The 19169-nt window shown below is 32.7% G+C and overlaps 1 protein-coding gene across 3 annotated transcripts in view; it reads left to right on the plus strand.

Moving 5' to 3' along the window:
- Positions 1–18828, plus strand: part of Tdrd3 (tudor domain containing 3) — a 116771-nt gene extending 97943 nt beyond the window's left edge. For 2 of the 3 annotated variants that reach the window (XM_076872088.2, XM_076872089.1), the window contains exons 13-14: positions 10631–10757; positions 18582–18828. In XM_076872088.2, the coding sequence (XP_076728203.1) occupies positions 10631–10747 (117 nt within the window). In that variant the 3' untranslated portion in view covers positions 10748–10757; positions 18582–18828. Of the gene's footprint in view, positions 1–10630; positions 10758–16834; positions 16895–18581 lie in introns of all 3 variants that reach the window. The other variant, XR_013092858.2, reaches the window with a different exon arrangement.
- Positions 18829–19169: the final 341 nt, after the last annotated feature.

A 19169-nucleotide genomic window follows, 5' to 3' on the forward strand; every position in this document is an offset into this window, starting at 1 on the left:
AAAGTAAACTAATTTTTTTCAGAAAACGATTGAATCATGGTCCCTTAAGCTAATGGTATTTACTGCAAAGTTATAATGAGTTCTATTTTTTTTTTCTTTATGGAAACTATTTTATTCCATGCTTTTAAAATTTTATGGTTTGTAACAGCCTTCATAAATCAGCAACTTCATTTTAGCTCTGATACAAGGCTTTTCTGCCAGTCCTACAAAAAGTGCACCTGCTATTTGACATTGACAGGAGTCCTGTCAAAACCTGGATTTTGCATAAATTAGTGTTTAACCCTAGACAATCTTTTCCTCCTACTTAAGTGCAGTTTTTAAAAGACTGTCATGCCTTTCTTCAAAAGCAATGAAAGTGAAATTTAACTATAGTATACATTTTATACTCTGAACAAAGAAGTTTATAAACTGTTTGAAAACTATGAATTTCTGTCTTTTTGACTTCTCATTGAGCCTTAATAAGCTTCACTCTAAAAATAACGATATAGACTTCATCTCTCAGAACTCACCATCCAAATGATTTGTTTTTGTGTATTTTTAAAATATAGAATTTACATTTGATGGAAATAAGTTCATATCCCTTATTATTCCTGGAGAAAATCTTTGTGATATCTTTTCATCTAAAATGATTGTGAAAGATTCCTAAGCTTGGGAATAATATTTTTTTAAAAAGGAAATGTTATATACTGTCTAACTTCTCAAATATTGAACACTATGGAAAAGAGAGGGAAAATTCATAAATTTAAACATAACTGAGTGAAATCTATATATTTGATAGTAACGAGATGATATTACTTCTCTGTGAACTTATTGAGGTAAAATAGTATAAACAGTTGAGAATGTGAGGACTAAAGTTCCTTCTGTTCAACATAGTTACCATTTGAAATACTTCTTCTGTGCCAGCCACCAGATATATTACTTGTTACACATTAACCGGTTTAATATCTATAGGATCTCTATGGAATCTTCATTTTATACACCAGAAAAACTATGAATTCAGGTATAGAGATATTAAGTAACTTGTCTAAAATCTTTGGGCTGGGTTTCAGAACTGATGTTTAGGTTTAGTACTAGCTGACACCATAGAGCATGATCCTATACTTTACCTATAAATGGAAGCAAATGAAATTACCTACTGGAGAATTTTTGTGTGAGTTTAATGAAATGATATACCTAAGAATGTTCAGCATAACAGTAACTTCTAACTTGATATGTGATAGGTTGTTCTGATAAGGTGTCTTTCAGTCATTTATTTTAATCAATCTTAGTTCTCACAATTGAAGATGTATTTGAGTAGAATTATCAGCTGATATTTTTCAAGGGACTAGAAACTATTTTACAAATGGTAGAAAATAAACCTACCTAGGCCTTTTAATCTATTATTTCTTGCTACTATAGTTTAATCTTATACTAAGACTCTCTTATCACTGTCTAAATTTCACTAGAAAATAGTTCCAAGATTAAGGTACTTTTAACTACCTATCTAGATGGTACCCTTTTAGATGACAGTCCTCTATTTACTATGCAAAAACAAAGGCTAATAAATTATCAAAATAGCTTTTGATAAATATCTGATATGATGTTACAGTTATTCACTATGCCAATGATGATACTGTGCCAAAGTAATATCTTTTATTAGTGCACAAACATCAACAACACTTAAATTTAGAACTTTGTATGTAGGTCAAAAAAAAAAAACTGTTCTCTACAAATACATAATGAAATAGACCTGGGAGGTTATAGAAATTTCAGTTAATGGCAAGCACAGTATGAATGAATACTGATCAAGCAACTGATAAAAACATTAACATTAAACCAGTTGCCTGATAGACATATAAATTGCCTAGAACAGTACCTTCCTCCTGAGAAATACATATTAGTGTTATGTTCTAGGCAGGCCGTACTTAAAGTATTATTGTGATTTCTAGGTTATGTGGAATAGTAAATACTAAACTGTATAAAAGATGATCAAAATGATGTATATTCTAAAAATAATGGTATTTGACAAATGATTCTTATTAATAGAGTAAGGGAAGTTATTATATTTGCCTTTAAATAACTTAAAATCTTTTCTATGGTAGAGGAAACAGACTGATCTGGAAAACATAAATAGAAGTTCCAGAAATGCAGGTTTATACTTTATAGTGAAGAATACAAAGCAGTAGAATTGGCTGTCCAAGAAAGCTTCAGCTAACTTCACCAGTTATTTCAAGGGGGCAAAGCCAGCATTTGTGTGATACAGCAAAGGAATCTTGTACTGCAGAGGAGATCACATCAGTGATTCCTAGATGTACGTAAAATGAAAACTTAGCTGGCTTAATAACTGATAAAATGAGTTAAAACATATCTTTTCTATATGCTTCACTAAAGAGAAGTAATTATAGTTTATTATGCAAGCATTGTTAGTATGGGTAGTTAGACATGAATTAGAAATTAAATGTGATAATGTTATTATTATGTTGGGTCTCTATTTGCTTTAAGGTTAGAATTTTTCATTCTTTTTTTTATTTTATTTTTTATTTTTTTATTCCTTTATTTTTTAGTCTGTTCCATTTTATGACATTTACTAAAATTTCAAGTGTACAGACTGAGGGTGAGATATTAAAGAGATTAATCATGTTAATTTATTTTAATTCTATCTTTAAATATTCATATTTGATGTAGTGTCTATAACTTTTTATTTATCATTTTCTTTTTTTTAATCTTTTTTTTATTGGTTGTTCAAAACATTACAAAGCTCTTGACATATCATATTTCATATTATTGATCATTTTCAATCTTGATCCTCTGCTAATTTCCTCCCTCCTTATGTTCTGTTTGATGGTTTTGCTCTAATTCAAAAGAAAAAAAAGATTAACTTTCTCGAGAAACAAAAACAATGGAAGCAACAAACTGAACTATAATGTAAAATTATTAGTTTTTGTGTGTAGTTTTTGAACCTCTGAAGAAATAAAAGAAAGGCAGGGTGAGAACCTTTTTTCCTTGAATTGGCCCTTTGATTTTCTCCAAAGACCTCTTCACTTTCTTTATCTTCACAAAGTAATTTGGGGATACTGTTAACAGGGAGCTAAGTTCCTGATTTTCAGGAAAATCCGTGAATCTGCATAGTTTAAGTGAAGGAAGGATGTATATTTTATTAACCTGAAGTTATTTAATTTAGGATAGTAACCAATATAAAGTTGTTAAACTCTTTATTATCTCATATAATTCTCCTAGTAAATCTTTGAAGTCCTGATTATTTTGTATGTGAAAAAAATTGAGACATAGGGAAAGCATAGTTAAATGCTTAGGTTGTAGTAGACTCTAAGCCCAGACTCGGATCTGATTTAAAGGAAAGAGCTCTTAAATGCCAGTGCCATAACATAATATTTCTCCAGGAAATCTCCCAACACATTAACATCTGTTAGAGCATGAATATTCTGCCTACTCTGACTTTTGGAGTGTTGGTAATCTGTTTAACCTTTAGCTAAAACAGGCAGTGTGTTTTAGAGAGAGGTACATGTCTTTACAAGTGATACATTCATTCTTTGGACTGCACTGTAGGATCTCAACAAAGATGATGACCATTAAATGGTATTTACACTACCTGCAGGGCTTATGCAATCCTTTTATTCAGAATTGACCATAGAATCTTAAGGACATTATTCTAAGTAAAATAAAACAAATACTGCATGATCTCACTTAACACATGGAATCTAAAAAAGTCAAATCCACAGAAACAGAATAGGATGGTGGTAACCAGGAAAAAGAGTTAAGGAAAACGGGGAGATGTTGTGTTCAAAGGTTACAAAGTTTCATATGCAAGATGAATGAGCTCAAGATCTTGGTGACTGGGCTCTATTTACTTGATGACAGTCCTCTATTTACTATGCAAAAATAAAGGCTAATAAATTATCAAAATAGCTTTTGATAAATATCTGTATGATGTTACAGTGGGCTGGGATTGTGGCTCAGCGGTAGAGCACTCACCTCGTACAGGCGGGACCCGGGTTCAATCCTTAGCACCACATAAAAATAAAAGCATTGTATTGTGTCCATCTACACCTAAAAAATAAATGAATATTTTTAAAAATTTTAAAAAAAGATCTCGGTGACCACAACTGACGATATACAGTACTGTATACTTGAAATTTGCTTAAAGGATAGAACTTCAATATTCTCACCACAAAAAGAGAGAGAGAGAGAGAGAATAAATATGGTAATGTTTTTTTCGAAACATGATTAGGAAAAAATAGTAACCATGTGAGATAGTAGATTTGTTAATTAGTTTTTGATCATTTCACAGTATCAAAACATCAAGTTGTACCCCTTAAATTCATGACTGCTATTTGCCCATTATGTTTGTCAATTATACTTCAATAATGATGAAAAAAATTTAAAAGAATCAACCCTAGAAAATTAGGCTATTAAATTAAGAAAAACTCTCTGAAGCAAGAAATGTAAATATACACTGTGTAATGCAATGCAAAGAACTTTAGGTGGTACAGCCTAGGGATCTTCTGAAGCATAGTCACTTAACATAACTCTGAAATGGGAGATTAAATAACTCAGAGCATTCTTGCAAAGAGTAAAGGAGACAAGATGCAAAATGCAAGCACATGGTAGAATAAACATTCGTTCCCTTTTTTCTATTGTTAAGTTGTAAATAAACTTAGATGTGCTTTTGAATGAAAGAGGATCCATAACATTTATCATTTTGGAAGTCGTAAGGCCGAAATTAGTCTCTTTTATATACTTTATTCTCCTACTTAAAATATGGATGCAACCTTTTGATACTTATCTGAATTTTCATAAGTACCTAAACCCCTAAAAGTAGCTTTTTTGCTTTGTATCAAAGGGTTAAAAAAAATCATGTTTAGGAAAAACATTACTATATTTGTTCATTTAAAAATCCCACATTTTCTTTTATGTTAAAGTTTTAAGTCTATTCAGATTGTGCTTTAGTTAGCATAGAATGAAACACTTGAGCTAGTAGGAATTTGTATGATTTTTATCATACCTGGTAAAATCAAGAATTTTTATTTCCTTTGAAAATATGAATTTTAAAAAGAAAAGATCAGAAACTTGGTGAAATATTCCTCAGTCCTCTTATATAGGAATAAATCATTATATCAGCCATGCATATTGGAAGAGTTGTTTGCTAATTAGATTTTGAATCTGATTTTTTCTTTTGTCTTAAATTAGTGCTTTCTTTTTTTCTCATTTCTGCCATAAAATGCTTTGGTTTATATAAAATATTGCCAGATATATGTAATGTTAAAAAAAAAAAAGTGGGGCTGGGGTTCAGTGGTACTGCAATTGCCTGGCACTGGGTTCAATTCTTAGCATTGCATATAAATAAATAAAGATCTATTAACAACTAAAAAAAAATATTATTAAAAAAAAGTGGTCTTAGAGCTGCTCTAGGGAAAAGGGAGAGAGACTATAATTCCCTATTATGTTTTCTTCTAAAGTGGAATTTTGTTTTACTCAAAGCTTCAAAAACTAAGAAAATTTAGTCTTATAAATTTTAGTATATTTGCTTATATAATAGCTTTTTCGTATGTTAATGAAGTATGTTAATGGGTTTTTTTCCTCCATTTAGTTGAGCTTTTATTATTAGACAATTTATGGAATTAAGAGTAGGGTATAGATTTTCTCTGTAATCACAGGCAAAAGAGAAAGGGCTCTGAACTCAGAGTTGGAGTCCTGCATTCCAATTCCTATTTTTTCACTAGCTCACTTTCTTTTATCAATCAAGTACTCCACTCAGTAGGTTCCCAGTGTATAGCAGAGGTTTGATTAGGTTGAGTTTTTAATATTTGTGCCTTGAGTGTTACAAAACTTGGGACACTGAGGAAGAGAAAGCCAAAGAACAGTGCTCATACATGTAAAGATGTCTACTTTAATCTGAGCCCATCTCCTTACATCAGTTTTCTACATAAAATTTAATTTGAAAAACATGCTGCATTTACCTCAAAATTAATAACAACAATAATAATGATGTAAATCTGCTCCATTTGATTATTCCCAATTTCCCTTCTAGTTCTGAAATTAATATCTGTGTTCCTCACTTTGACTATTCAGGAGCACAGTGACAGGCAGCCAGGGCTGTGAATCAGATCTGCATTCTAGTTCAGGTTGTGGCTCTAATGACTTGAATGAAGAACTTCTTCACAAAAACTTTTGTCTTATAATCTGTGGTTCTAGGCTACCACATAAGCTTGGGTTGTTTTGGGGGAGAACAATAAATATGAAGTGAAATATACTTCTTAAACAAAGGTAATTGGTAAATTAAGGTTCAGTGTTGATAATACACAGCTTTCACAGGTACATAGGTTATGCTTGATCTTCATAGAAAGTAGGAGCAGATCCAGGTTTGACTTTCAATTTCAGTGACTCTGATATGATCAAATATTGGTACAATTTAAAAATAAGTCATTTAAAAATATTTAAGTCCTACTTTTGGAGTATATTGAGTAATGTTTGGAGAAAGATTTGTCTTTACAGTGATTGTTTGCTTAGGTTTTTATATTGCAGGTATTTAAAGTTCCATAAACTCAAGGTAACCAGGCAAAATGTGGCCTGGAAATTCAGAGTAGGTGATCCATAGGTGAATTACTGAAAGAGACATGTACTAATTAATATTTAATTGTTTAAAACATCCTAAAACTCAAGGATGATTATTGAGAGAACATTAAATTTCATCCACTGGTTTATGTTTTATCATTACTACACAATTTGTTAAAAAGAATAAACTAGAAGATATTTTATTAAGCTATACACAAAATAACTATTAAAGGACAGGTATTCCCAGGAACATGCCTATAATCTCAGCAACTGGGGAAGTGGAGACAGAGGGTCACAAATTCAGGGCCAGCCATGGCAATTTGGCAAAACCCTGTCTCAAGATAAAAAGTAAAATGGCTGGGATAAAGCTCAGTGTTAACAGTGCTTGCCCAGCATGTATGAGGCTCTGGATTCAATCCCCAAAAGTGCAAAAGAAATAAATAAATTTACATTAATTTACTAGATTTATTTTAATTAAGAGAATTACCACCCCCATTCCCTGCTCCTGCTAAATAATCTATCATTGTCTCCTCACAGTTGTTACTGTGAGAAAATGGTGAAGAAATGGTAATCTGAGATAAATTGATTTATTAGATTAAGTAAATAAAAACAGTAGCTTATTTACATTATTAGCAAATACGATAAGTCTTTGTGATATAGGCCATTCTGTGCATTCTAGAATGTTTTACAGCATCCCTGTCCTCTATTAGATGCAGTAACAACTTTTTTTGTGCCTAATATCTCCTGAGTGACAAAGTATCTATGAAATGAGAACCACTGCTCCAAGAAGAATACTTGTTTGGTTTTGTTGTTGTTTCTTTTCTGGTGGTGCTGTGTATCAAGCCCAGGGGCATGTGTGTTCGGAGGCTCTCCTGTTGAGCTACACCCCCAGCCTAGAGTATAATACTTATTTATATGCTTAGCTGCACTTCACTTGAATATTTGTGATACAGAGAACCTGACTATTATGTGTGTTTCAAACCTACTGAAATACATTCCAGGTTCCAAGTAACTGACTTACAATGACCTTCAATAACTCATTCATAAATGGGAAACATGTAGTTTGTCTGTCTCCCCATTCTAGACACTATGTGCACCAATGAGAGACTGAAGATGTTGTCCAGGAAAGATGCAGTTGTTACAAATCATATACTTTATTGATAGAGTTGTGTGCCTCATTTTCGCACTGGTTTCTATTTTGTTTCAAAATACCACATCATTATGCTTGATGTCACAGGGATATTTGTATTATTTTAATTTTTCATTAAAAAGGATCAGTAGACTAGTGAATATTGGCATGGAAAGAGGGCTTGTTTTGGAATATTAGTTTGTTTTTAAAAACCAGCTTTTATCTGATAACATGTCTAAGGTGAGCCAAAATTGGACTCTTGATGAAATGGCTCTAAGTCTCAAAAACTTAGGTGAAGATAACATTGCAAAGTCCCATTTTATGGCTTTATCACAAGCCTATAAAGACCTTTTTGCCCAGGAGTCAAAAACAAAATGGTTCTAGTGTGGGCTTTCCCTCTAATAAGTTCTGCAACTTGAGTAAATTACTTCATCTCTTTGAATTTATAGATTGGTCTGTCCAATCTAGAGGGATGCTTCCAGGATTATGCCAGCTGTCATGTAGTGTCAGATTTTTTAAAAATATGCTCATGAACTATGAAATGAATTTTCTTTGTATTTTCAGTATGTAATGTATTAGTGAAAACTAAAGGAAGAAGATGGGCTAGAAGCAGAAAAAACATGAATTTCATTCAAACACAGCTCAAAATAAACTGATTTATTAAATTGAGCTGTGTGCTATAGAAAGTGGAAGAAGATACCCATTGAGTACATAAAATTAATAGCTGTAGATTATAAAAGTGGTTGTTGTGCATAACCAGATTTGCCCTTGCCTGCCCTGCAGGAGGGATTTTAAAGACTTAAAAAAAAAAAAAAAAAAAGTTATGCCTTTGACAGTAATTGAAAACAAAACTGTCAGAATCATTTTTATTTGTATTTTGGCTTCTATTTTGTAGAAAATGGGAAATAAATTTCATGGTCAGTTATCTCTATAAAATTATTTCAATGGTTTTGGTTAGTACTGTCTGATTCTTAAACACAGAAAACACAATTTTTTAAAATAGTAATGTCATTTTTATTATATAAACCCAGCTCACTCAGCAAATGCAGTATCCTGCCTCTTAACAGTGTATTTTATTGGTAAAGTACAGATTTTTAGATGTTTTCAGCTGGTACTGCAGCTAGGTGTGGAGAAAAATAACATTCCATTCTAATCCCTAAAATAATTACTTCATTTCCTGCAATACCAAACACATTGTTATCCTTTTTAGTTAATATTCAACCTAGACATGTTATCAGCTGGTTTTAAAAAACAAACTAATATTAAATGTTGTCATTTGTAATAAAATTAAAATAGCTCCTTTTCAAATTTAACTAATATTTGGCAATCATTCAGAACATAATAATAACAACAACAACAACTCTGTTCTTTCTCTGGCTACCTTCACATTTTTCTTCCTGCATTTTAATTGCTTTGCTAAATTACAGATAAAATATCTGACACTTCTAATCATTTTCAGTTTGTTAATGAAAGGGATTTAGAAAAAGGAGAACTCATCTGAAATTTTGTCTCTATAAGGAGGCTGTTGAGTTAGATATATTGTCAGAGTATCTTATTTCTTGGATGATAGGTCTCAAGGATAATCATTAATTTTGGGCTATTGACTTGTTTCTTTTATATCCAAACCGAGACTTAAAGAAATAAATAACAGAGTTCAAATTCAAAACCAAAATTTGTCTTAGAAGTTTTAGAAGCAAAGTTAGAAAGCATTCTTGGACTTCAATATTCTTTATATAAAATGGACATAATGTTTCTGTCTTAAGAATCCTATGGAGGATGCCTAACAATAAGAGTCATGCTGAATACTAAATATTATTGCTAAATAATAACATTTGATCAAATTATTTTATCATCTTTCTGTTTCCGTTAGGTACAGTTACAACAGTTGGATCTGTAAAAGTTAAAAGAATAGAACTCAGTCTTCCCGATAATTTCTCATATCATTAAGAAAGCAAAGGAAAAACAGTCTTTTGGAAAAGAAGATGCAGAGATACAGTGAGGAGGTGGAAAAAAGAATAAATTTCCAAAATCATACAAATTGTTGTGCTCTCACAGTGCAGTTGGAATTTAAACTTTCTACTTAATAAATGTTTTTTCATAAACAAAATTGAGAGCCAATTTTTTCAATTTCTAAGAGGCTACATATGTCATAGCTGAATTAATTCAGAAACACTAAGATTACAGGGTGGCAGCACTCAGTAAGAAACCAATGTGTTTTGGCTACATTTTGTTGCTTTTAAGTCTTTTTCAAATATTATAATTAACTATACTCTCTTCTGCTGTCTAATCTGCTTATCCTAATTTCCCCATGCTGTTCCTTTAATAAGTCTACCTCTTCAGTAAGAACGAAAATGAGAACAGTTTGAATTTTACTATAGTAATCTATCTTGCATGAAACTTTCTTTATATATACATTGTATACCTCCCCATGTTCCAATTCATTATCTCTATCTCTAGACGTAAGGTTCTTAACAATGTTAGAGATTTCATCCAATGAGGACAGACAGTTGGTGAACATTCTGTACCTCTTCAACCCTTTTTCCATGTCTTATCAAGATTCTTTTCCATGACAAATATGTGAAAATATTTAGAAGTCTAAATACTCAAGAAAATTGTTTTTATGATATTAGATCTTCTGTTTTTATCACATTGTATTAATTCATCTGATGAGACAATCACACAATTACTTGGAAATAGTTACCTTTTCTGAAATTAAATTTGATTCTATTCTTACCAATTACATTCTTTTTTTAACTAAGCACCAAACAAGTTTTAACAGTTTCCCCGCCTTTGTTTTTCTTCCCCTTGCTTCCCTCTGTTGTCAAAGCTGATTGATCCAAATCCCAGGGTAGTTTAAGAGGGTACATTAAAATGGGGGGACCATAAAATGTATTTAACTTAGGAAAGTTGGAGCTGTTTTGAACATGTTAAATCATTACTCTTTGAAAACAGGAAGAAGAAGGCATCTATGACCAAACTCTTGAGTTCCGTAGAGGAGGTGATGGCCAGCCAAGACGATCTACTCGGCCAACCCAGCAGTTTTACCAACCTCCCCGGGCACGGAACTAATCAGAGAAAGGTAAAAAAAAGTTGACCTTGTAAAGTGGTTTCCCTATAAAGAAAGATGTTAATTGATGTTGAATATGTAAGTCTAATTACTGATATTTCATAATAATATGAATAGAAAAAAATAGCTCCTTCAAACAATTGGTATAAAGTATTTGAGATTATACCATGGTTACATACTCCCTTTTCCACCAAACTTTTTTCCACAAGTACTATTTCTAATTTCCTTTTTTCTCTGTACCTCCTCTCTTCTTTTGAAAGTGATAATGATCTGTGAAATGATTATTAATTTTGAAAGCACAAAAGTTTACATATAATAAACACCAATAATTGAGTTTACTTTTTAATTGCTTAATCTCTTTTCAATTTTTTGAGAAAGAGAAATATTTCTTGGTATATATTCAGGAATTTGATGAAGAAAACATGATTGGTTACTTAATGAAATGTAATTTTGGGGTCATATACTGTTGATCTAGAAGCTATTATACTAGTGTATTCTATAACATTGCATGAAACACTCAGCATCTTTACAGTGTACTTCTTCAGATAGGGTCTTTAACCACAGCTCCCAGGAAATCTCGTCCTGCACCTTTGAACAGCATATTCCCAGGGCAAAGCTAGCCACAGCTCTAGGCAGTCAAACACCATGATCCAAGTGACCACTGCCCACATCTCCCCACTTTTTATTTTTAAAACACAACTGATGCATGTCTACTCCGAAGTGCAGAAACTGGGATTAGACGAGCTTGTAGCTGACTCTAAGAAAACAACACAGAATAAACAACAAAGATACGAGTCCTAAGAGATGTCATATAGTATGTTTTAGCACATTCCAAGGATTGAAACCATTCAGATAATCCAACAGCTTTTTTGTAAAACTGGCAGGAAATAACATGGGAATCTATCTTTCCTGTGTAACTTGAATATAAATGGTGTACTTGCAAGAGATTTAAACTAACATTGTTATGATTACAAATTCCTAATAGATGCATCTTTATCTTTTCACAATCCCATTGGGAGGTATTATATGGAACAGGTGTTACACAAGTAAAGTAATAAGCAATATGGCATCATAATTGTTGCCTGATGTAAAGACTTTGTATCTGATCATCCAAGCCCACTACAGTAGCTTATAAGGCATTCAACTCTAATTTAAGTTTATTGTCGATAGCTTTCAGATCTTGGAGGACTCTTGAAGTATTTTGTGCCAAAGCATTGGTGATGAGAGTGCTATCTACCCATTTCTTTTTTTTCCCTTTCTTTGTCCTTTGTCCTGATCTCATCCCTCCACCCCCTTCTAATTAAAAGAGCAGTTACTGTTGTAAGGGGAAATGAATGATGACCACTTTGGCTCCTTCAGGCTTAGAGGGAGTGAAGTGGGGCAAGCAGTTTGGGTTTCTCATTTAGGAATGCTTTGAGTCAGTTGAGGGGTCCATGGTAAAAGTCTAGTTTAGAAAGAACAGGTTGTAAAGTTATCTGAGAAGTGAATGCTTCTATGAGATAAACAGAAGATATAAGTATTAGAATGAGATTAATACAAAATAAATGAATATGATTATAGAGACCAGCAATTTTTCACCAGGAGGTGCAAGAGCTAAGAAGTTTTTTTTCCATGACAAGGCCACTGAGTACATGGCTTCCATTTGGGAATGTAACTCTTAAAGGATATTTGTTACATTGTCAGAGTTACCAGGAATATAAACACAACACTTCGTTTTTATAATGTCACAAATACCCCCGTAAGATATAGTTAAGATATCTAATGTCATTGATTTTTGTAAAATACTTTTTTTTAGGTATATCCTCTATATTTAGTAGAGTTCCCTTTATTTTTGTCACTTAGAGGTTCATAATCATACTAGCAAACAAAGATCAAGGCTGCCTGCCTGTGTAGGAAGTTAGGCCTTAGATTGACTCAAAAATGCTTTTGACTCTGATAGACTTTTTTGATAGTTATTGGGCACCCCTAAGAATCCTTCTTTTATAGCCTCTACCTTTATTTACTCTTGGTGAAGCTGACACAAGTGTACATCTTAAGTTGTATTTGAACAACTATTATCTTTTAAATGCCCAGGTATGGCTCTATTTGGGTTGTAACTTATTTTGCTACGTGTTCAAGACCAAGCTAATCAAATTTACCTTGTTCCTGTCAATTAAGAGTTGAATTCCCTCAGGGAAACAGTCTTGGAAACTTGAGAGCAACCTCTTTGCTCCCTTAGTGCCATCTGTCAGGATGGATCAGGGTCTTGTTAACCATGTGACTTCCCTTTGAAGCATCAAAGATGTCTTCCCTCTCCAATGGCCCTCCTCTTTATAGCATGTGCATCGATCATCTATCTGTTCTCCGAGGTCTCAGTGATTCCCCTGATCAGGAGGTTATATGATCTAGAGTTGCAAAACCCTTAGAGAAGTCCTTTTGTTCCTTGGGGTCAAACTGACTCAGAGGACAAGAGCCAAATATTGGCTATTTTTCTTTTTGGCCCTTTTACTTCCTTAACTTTAGTCTACGAAGTTTTGGTTTAAACATCCAGCAAGCCAGTTTTACCAGTCTTAAAGTAGGATTACTAGGATTTTAACTTTAATGTCTATAACTTTACAGTTATTTACCCCTTCCATTTAATTGTGGTCAGTATTAGTACTTACATCCTGTCTGTCCTATAAGTGTCCTATAAGTAATTATTTCAAATTAACTCATGTTGTTATATTAGAAGTTGAACTTTTACAAGGCACTAACAGACAATAGTTCTGAAGTTTAGAAGGAAAATACATAATGAAATTAACAAGAGTAAAAACATATTTAGTTTGTATAATAGCTATGAATCAAGAAACGTAATTTTTATAATCCCAAATCTTTACTTTAAACTTTAGTTTGAAGAATACCAGCTTGGTAAAATGTTCTTTTAAACCTTATATTTTAAAATATATATGTACTTGGAAGATACGAATATATCTAGTATACAAGGAAGCCAGTAACAGTGCCACAGTTATGCTGATGGACTTATATTAACTAGGTTTAACTTTTAAAGAAAAATTTGGAATCTGGAATATAGTGTAACATTCTGAAATAATAGTTGTTGTTTAACTAGAGATATACCAACCCTAATTTCTTTAAGACTGGTTACTCTAAATAATAAAACTTAACAGACATAAGAAATTACCTTAATAGATAAGGGCAGATTAATGCTTTAAGAAATCCTTATTTCTTTAAAATAGAGAGGATTAAACTTTGATTTATACATGTGTTAATATTTGACCTTAGGAAAAATCTTGAATAACTTTAACTGATTGTGTTAATTATATATAATCAATTTAGTTACATAAACTTTTTGAAATTTACCCTCCACAAACCTTGTGTAACTTACTTAGATGTTCTACAACTTGTTTGCATCCTTAGTTTTCTCCTCTCTTACATCTTGGACTTGGCACAAGAATATTACTTTACCAGACAAAATACTCTCATCAAGAACATTTCCTTTAGCTTTTAATTTTCAATTCCTAAATATATATATATATATATATATATATATATATATATATATATATATATATATATAATTTCTACACCTATAACTTTATCTTTTCTAGTTTCACACCCTTTCTAAAACTTATATTTTAAAACAATCCTTATAAATGTTATCTATGCATTTAATTTACACAACACATTTCATCCCAGAAAAGGGATCATATGAGATAGTATATATAAAAGCTGTGCCTTAATCTTTCTTCCAGGTTGCAGTCAAAGGATTAGACCACAGGATATTTTTGAGCCTGACCTGTTTCCCTTATTTTTATCATAATGTCATCAACTTTAAGCAAGTTCCTCACTGTCAATTATGCCCAGATTCTCCTTTGGGTTTTTTTCCTTAAACTGGGCATATTGATATTCAGTGAAGGGAGACCCAGAGAGGTGATCTGCAGCTGCCTTGGGCCAGGCTGAGAAACAGTGCTGGGACTGCCAGCACTGGGTTGAAAGGATTTAACTCTTGTAACCCTTTCTTTGGTGTCCTGCTATCCTTGCATATCAGAGGCAGTGCGTTTTGATGCCTTCAACATAGTTCCTGACTGTCCAGACTCCTTATCTTGTAACTGCCTATACATATCTGTACATACAGAATCTTCTATATACTTTATGCCGATGAACAAAATCTTATGATTGTATAACTATCTAGAAAACCATTTAAAGGACAGGTAGTATTACAGTGAAACATCTTTCTCTTAAAAGTGCCCTTACTGAGGGCTGCCCACAGCCCTCAGTATGCACTTGCTAGCACATTGAGGCCCTGGGTTCACTCCTTAGCACCACATAAAAATAAATAAATAAAATAAAGGTATTATGCCCAACTACAACTACAAAATAAAATATTTAAAAACAAACAAAACAACAACCAAAAAAAAAAAAAAATGCCCATACCTTTAGGTGGCACATTCAGCCAAAATCTCAATTTTTTTTAAGAGACTACCAGTAAGATCAGTATAATATGGCCCACATTTTACCTGGCCAGTAACAGAAAGAACAGATAGACAAGAGAGGATCACCAAAACCAGGACTGACAGGTAGGAACCTTTAAACATACAAACTTATATGATAGTACAAATTTTCCTTACTTTGGATAGTGAAGGATACAGGGTGGTAGAGGAGGGGGAACCACTGCAGCTGGCTCAGACTCCCTGAAACCCCCCAACATTGCTGGCATCATTCTCAGAAGTTCAGGGAGATAACTGAAGGCTTCTTGGGTCCAAGTAAAACAACAGTATTTTATTATACATTGAGGATTTTTTTTCCTTCTTTTAATTGTTGTTGGTAGAACAATACATGAAAGTAGAATTTTAACCCTTAATCATTTGCTTTTAGTGAAGACCCCAAAACAAAGCAATCTCAAACTTTTTTCATTTACCAATTTACAAAAACACATCTAATGGTTAAATATCTTACCTTATGAAATTTAAGAAGTCAAGCAGTTGATGTTTTAGCACTTTAATTTTGCAAATTAATCAGATGTCTCCTTTAACAAACACATTTATGAAGATTGATCCCATTTGTGTTAAATCTAATTTACTCATTTTTAACTGTAGAAACAAGAATATCAGACAATTATAGTTAACAGAATTAGCCATCTCTTCCATGTTGAAGAAAAATCCTAGAAGCAATGGATATTACATTTTAGACATTTTATAGAAACTAACACTTTATTGACTGACCACCTAGAAAAGCTTATGTTAGTAATTTTAAACACATCTTTAATTTGTTTGCCTAACGTAAACTGAACTTCGTTTTCAAGGTACGTGAACTAAAAGGTATTTGGATCCATTTCTTATATAAATTTGATTTGTGAGCACTCATTTATCTGTGTCAATTTTGATATCATGTATATGATATATGGACACAGGCTCATATGTAGAAACAACACAATACATAGGTGTGAACACATAAAACAGGAATCAAAGATCTTGTAGCTTCTTGTAGGTAGATCTCCACAGGTAGGAGACAATGCTATAGATGTTTATTAAAGCTGCTATTAGATTTAAACCTTTTAAAAGTTAAAATAGAGCCTATCAGACTTTTATATTATGAGTTAAATATAGGGCAGGCCTGTATGGTTGGAAATGCTAGGTATAAAGTCTGATAGCCATGGTGGCCGCTGTAATTAAAGATTCAGATATATACTTGTTCTCAGTGGCTGTCAGACTTATTCCCAATGCCACTATATCTATATCTTTCTTAGGATTTTATAAAAGGAGGTTTTCCAATGGATTTGAGAATCAACCCTTGAAAAATTGGCCTGTGAACAAAGGGTGTAAAACCTTCTATAGTTAGATAAAATAAGACTGACAGAAAAATACATTAATTTAGGTGCACAGGATCAAATGTGAATTCACCATAAAACCATGAGCTCAAAAGTATAAAATTTTTAAAAAGAGGAGTTATAAATAAAAAGTCATGGCTGTAATTACATCTTTATCAGATCAGAGTGCACTTTGGGGTCAGATTATAGTCAATTCAGATCATTAAAGAATGTGAGAATCCTAAATTTCTCAGGTAAAGAAGACTTGTATATATGAGATCATTCCATTTTTCTCCCTGTGCTACAGTGTTTGAGGAGGAACGTGTTAAGAAAGCAGGGTGGTGGAGTGTGAGAGCAGATAAAATAGGTAGGTGTTTATGTCTCACAACGGCTTGAATTTAAAAGTGACACTCTTTTTTCTTAATCTCAAACTGGTTTTAAATAATTGTCTCTGTCCAAGTCACAACTCTCCACAGCTAATCCTTATTCTGTTTTCATCTCGGTGGCTTCCTGTTTTGCAAACCATTGGTGGTTCTTAGCCCTTTAGATGCAGCTAGTCTGAATTCAGATGTTTTCGCATAAATATAGAAGGAGTGTATGTACTGGATTATGTAGCTATTTGTGTGGGTGTGTGGGTTTTTGTTTTTTTTTTTTACACAAGTGGACTATTATATACACAGTACAAACCTTCTTGCTTTTTTTTTTTTCTCCTTTTTTATTAGTACATCATGGTCTTCCTTATTCCTTTTAAAAGATGCCCAGTGTTGCAATTTATTTCATCAAGTCCCCTGTGGACTGGTCAGATTATGGACTTGTGTATTGTTCAGTGCTTTTTACCCACAATGCTGTGATAATTATTATTGTATATATGAAATACATTCATCCTCAGTATCCAAGACGGTTTGGTTCCAGGACCTCCATATGGATACGAAAATCTGAGCCTACCAAAAAACTAAAGATGCTCAAGTCAAAGGTCCAGTTTTCAATACCATTTTAACTAGTAATAGATGTGATTTAAAAACGTTTATTTATTTGATGATCTGGTCCATCTTCCCTTTGCCAAATTTTTCAAATCAAGTCAGGGAAATGATTACTTCAAAGACAGTTGTTACAGAACCCTTCCATATCAATCAAAGTGACATCATGTGAGGAAAATAATGCTCAAAGCTATGTTTTTTAGTCTGGGGACTGTTTATTTCAGAAGGCTTTAGAGCTGTTTGTGTGTAGCTGTTACAGTCCCAGCTCAAGCACCTTCATGCATGAGGTTGAACAGATAAGACTGCAGCAAATGAGTCTCTCATCATGTGTTTTCTGTTGTCTACATCTATTTTTATAGTTTCAAATACAGTAGTACCTAACAAAGGTGTGGAGCAGGCAGTGGGAGGTGACACAGGAAAACCAGTTCAAAGGTGTTTAAAGGGAAAGCAAAGATAGGTGGAATGGAGTAGCTCCTCATTGGCAGGCTGCAATTTTCAAGTCTTCCTTTGTTAAAAACTATTCAGTTAGTGCACATTCCTGAAAACAACATAATAGCAATAAACAATCTAACAGTGTAAGGATGTACAGTTTCTAAAAGAAAAACTTAGTTTTAAAACTTTTGCTCAGCCAGGCGCAATGGCGCATGCCTGTAATCCCAGCAGTTTAGGGGGCTGAGGCAGGAGGATCACAAGTTCAAAGCCAGCCTCAGGGAAAGTGAAGAGGTGTTAAGCAACTCAGTGAGACCCTGTCTCTAAATAAAATACAAAAATAGGGCTGGGGATGTGGCTCAATGGTTAAGTGTCCCTGAGTTCAATCTCTGGTACCAAATAAATAAAAAAATAAACAAACAAACAAAACTTAGTTCTTTTCTCTGTGTATTACTTTATAGAGATGAAGTTTAATTAATTAATTAGTAGTGCTCATCTTATTCTACTTGAGCTCTATTGATATTTATGCAAACACTTCACATATACAAATGAGTTTCAGCAAAAGTGTGTCTTGAAAAATATGAAAAAGTTAATTTAAGAATCCAATTTCTTTTTTTTGTTGTTTTGTTTTGTTTCTTTTTAAAATAGAGTCTTCATGAAGAAAGGAGCCATTGACTGAAACATCCTGGTCAAAACCTGTTGATAAACCGTCTACTTTCCCTTCAGATTAAGATGCAGCCATGGTGGATATTTTTAGAAGAAGCAGATTTTTAGGGGGAGAAACTTCAACATATAAAGAAGGGTAAAAATACTGAGTTAAATGAAGCAAATAACTTTTACAAGTGAAAGGAAGAATTTTTTTTCTTCTGCCATCAATAAAACCATTGTGCTATTATATTTATTGTTTTATTTGCTTGATGTTTTCTTTCTTATTCATCTGGTATTAACTTCATACTAATTTCCTTTTATAGAACAGCAGTAACAAAATACAGAGGCTTTTTCTGTAATTATAGGATAATGACTGACTTATATCATTTGTCATATTTCTTACAAAAACAACTGAAGGATAGTAGCAGCTCTTAGTATGGTAATAGTACTAAATATGACAAAAAGAAGTATTGAAAATTGAATGTTTATTTATAACATTCCAATAGCTTTTTCAGATATAATTCAATTTAAAATATGGTTATTCCTTCCCTTATAAAATGTTCCATGGATCTCTAGGATGCATCTGGT

The sequence above is a fragment of the Callospermophilus lateralis genome, chromosome 12 (genome assembly GCF_048772815.1).
Source record: "Callospermophilus lateralis isolate mCalLat2 chromosome 12, mCalLat2.hap1, whole genome shotgun sequence".
NCBI lineage: Eukaryota > Metazoa > Chordata > Mammalia > Rodentia > Sciuridae > Callospermophilus > Callospermophilus lateralis.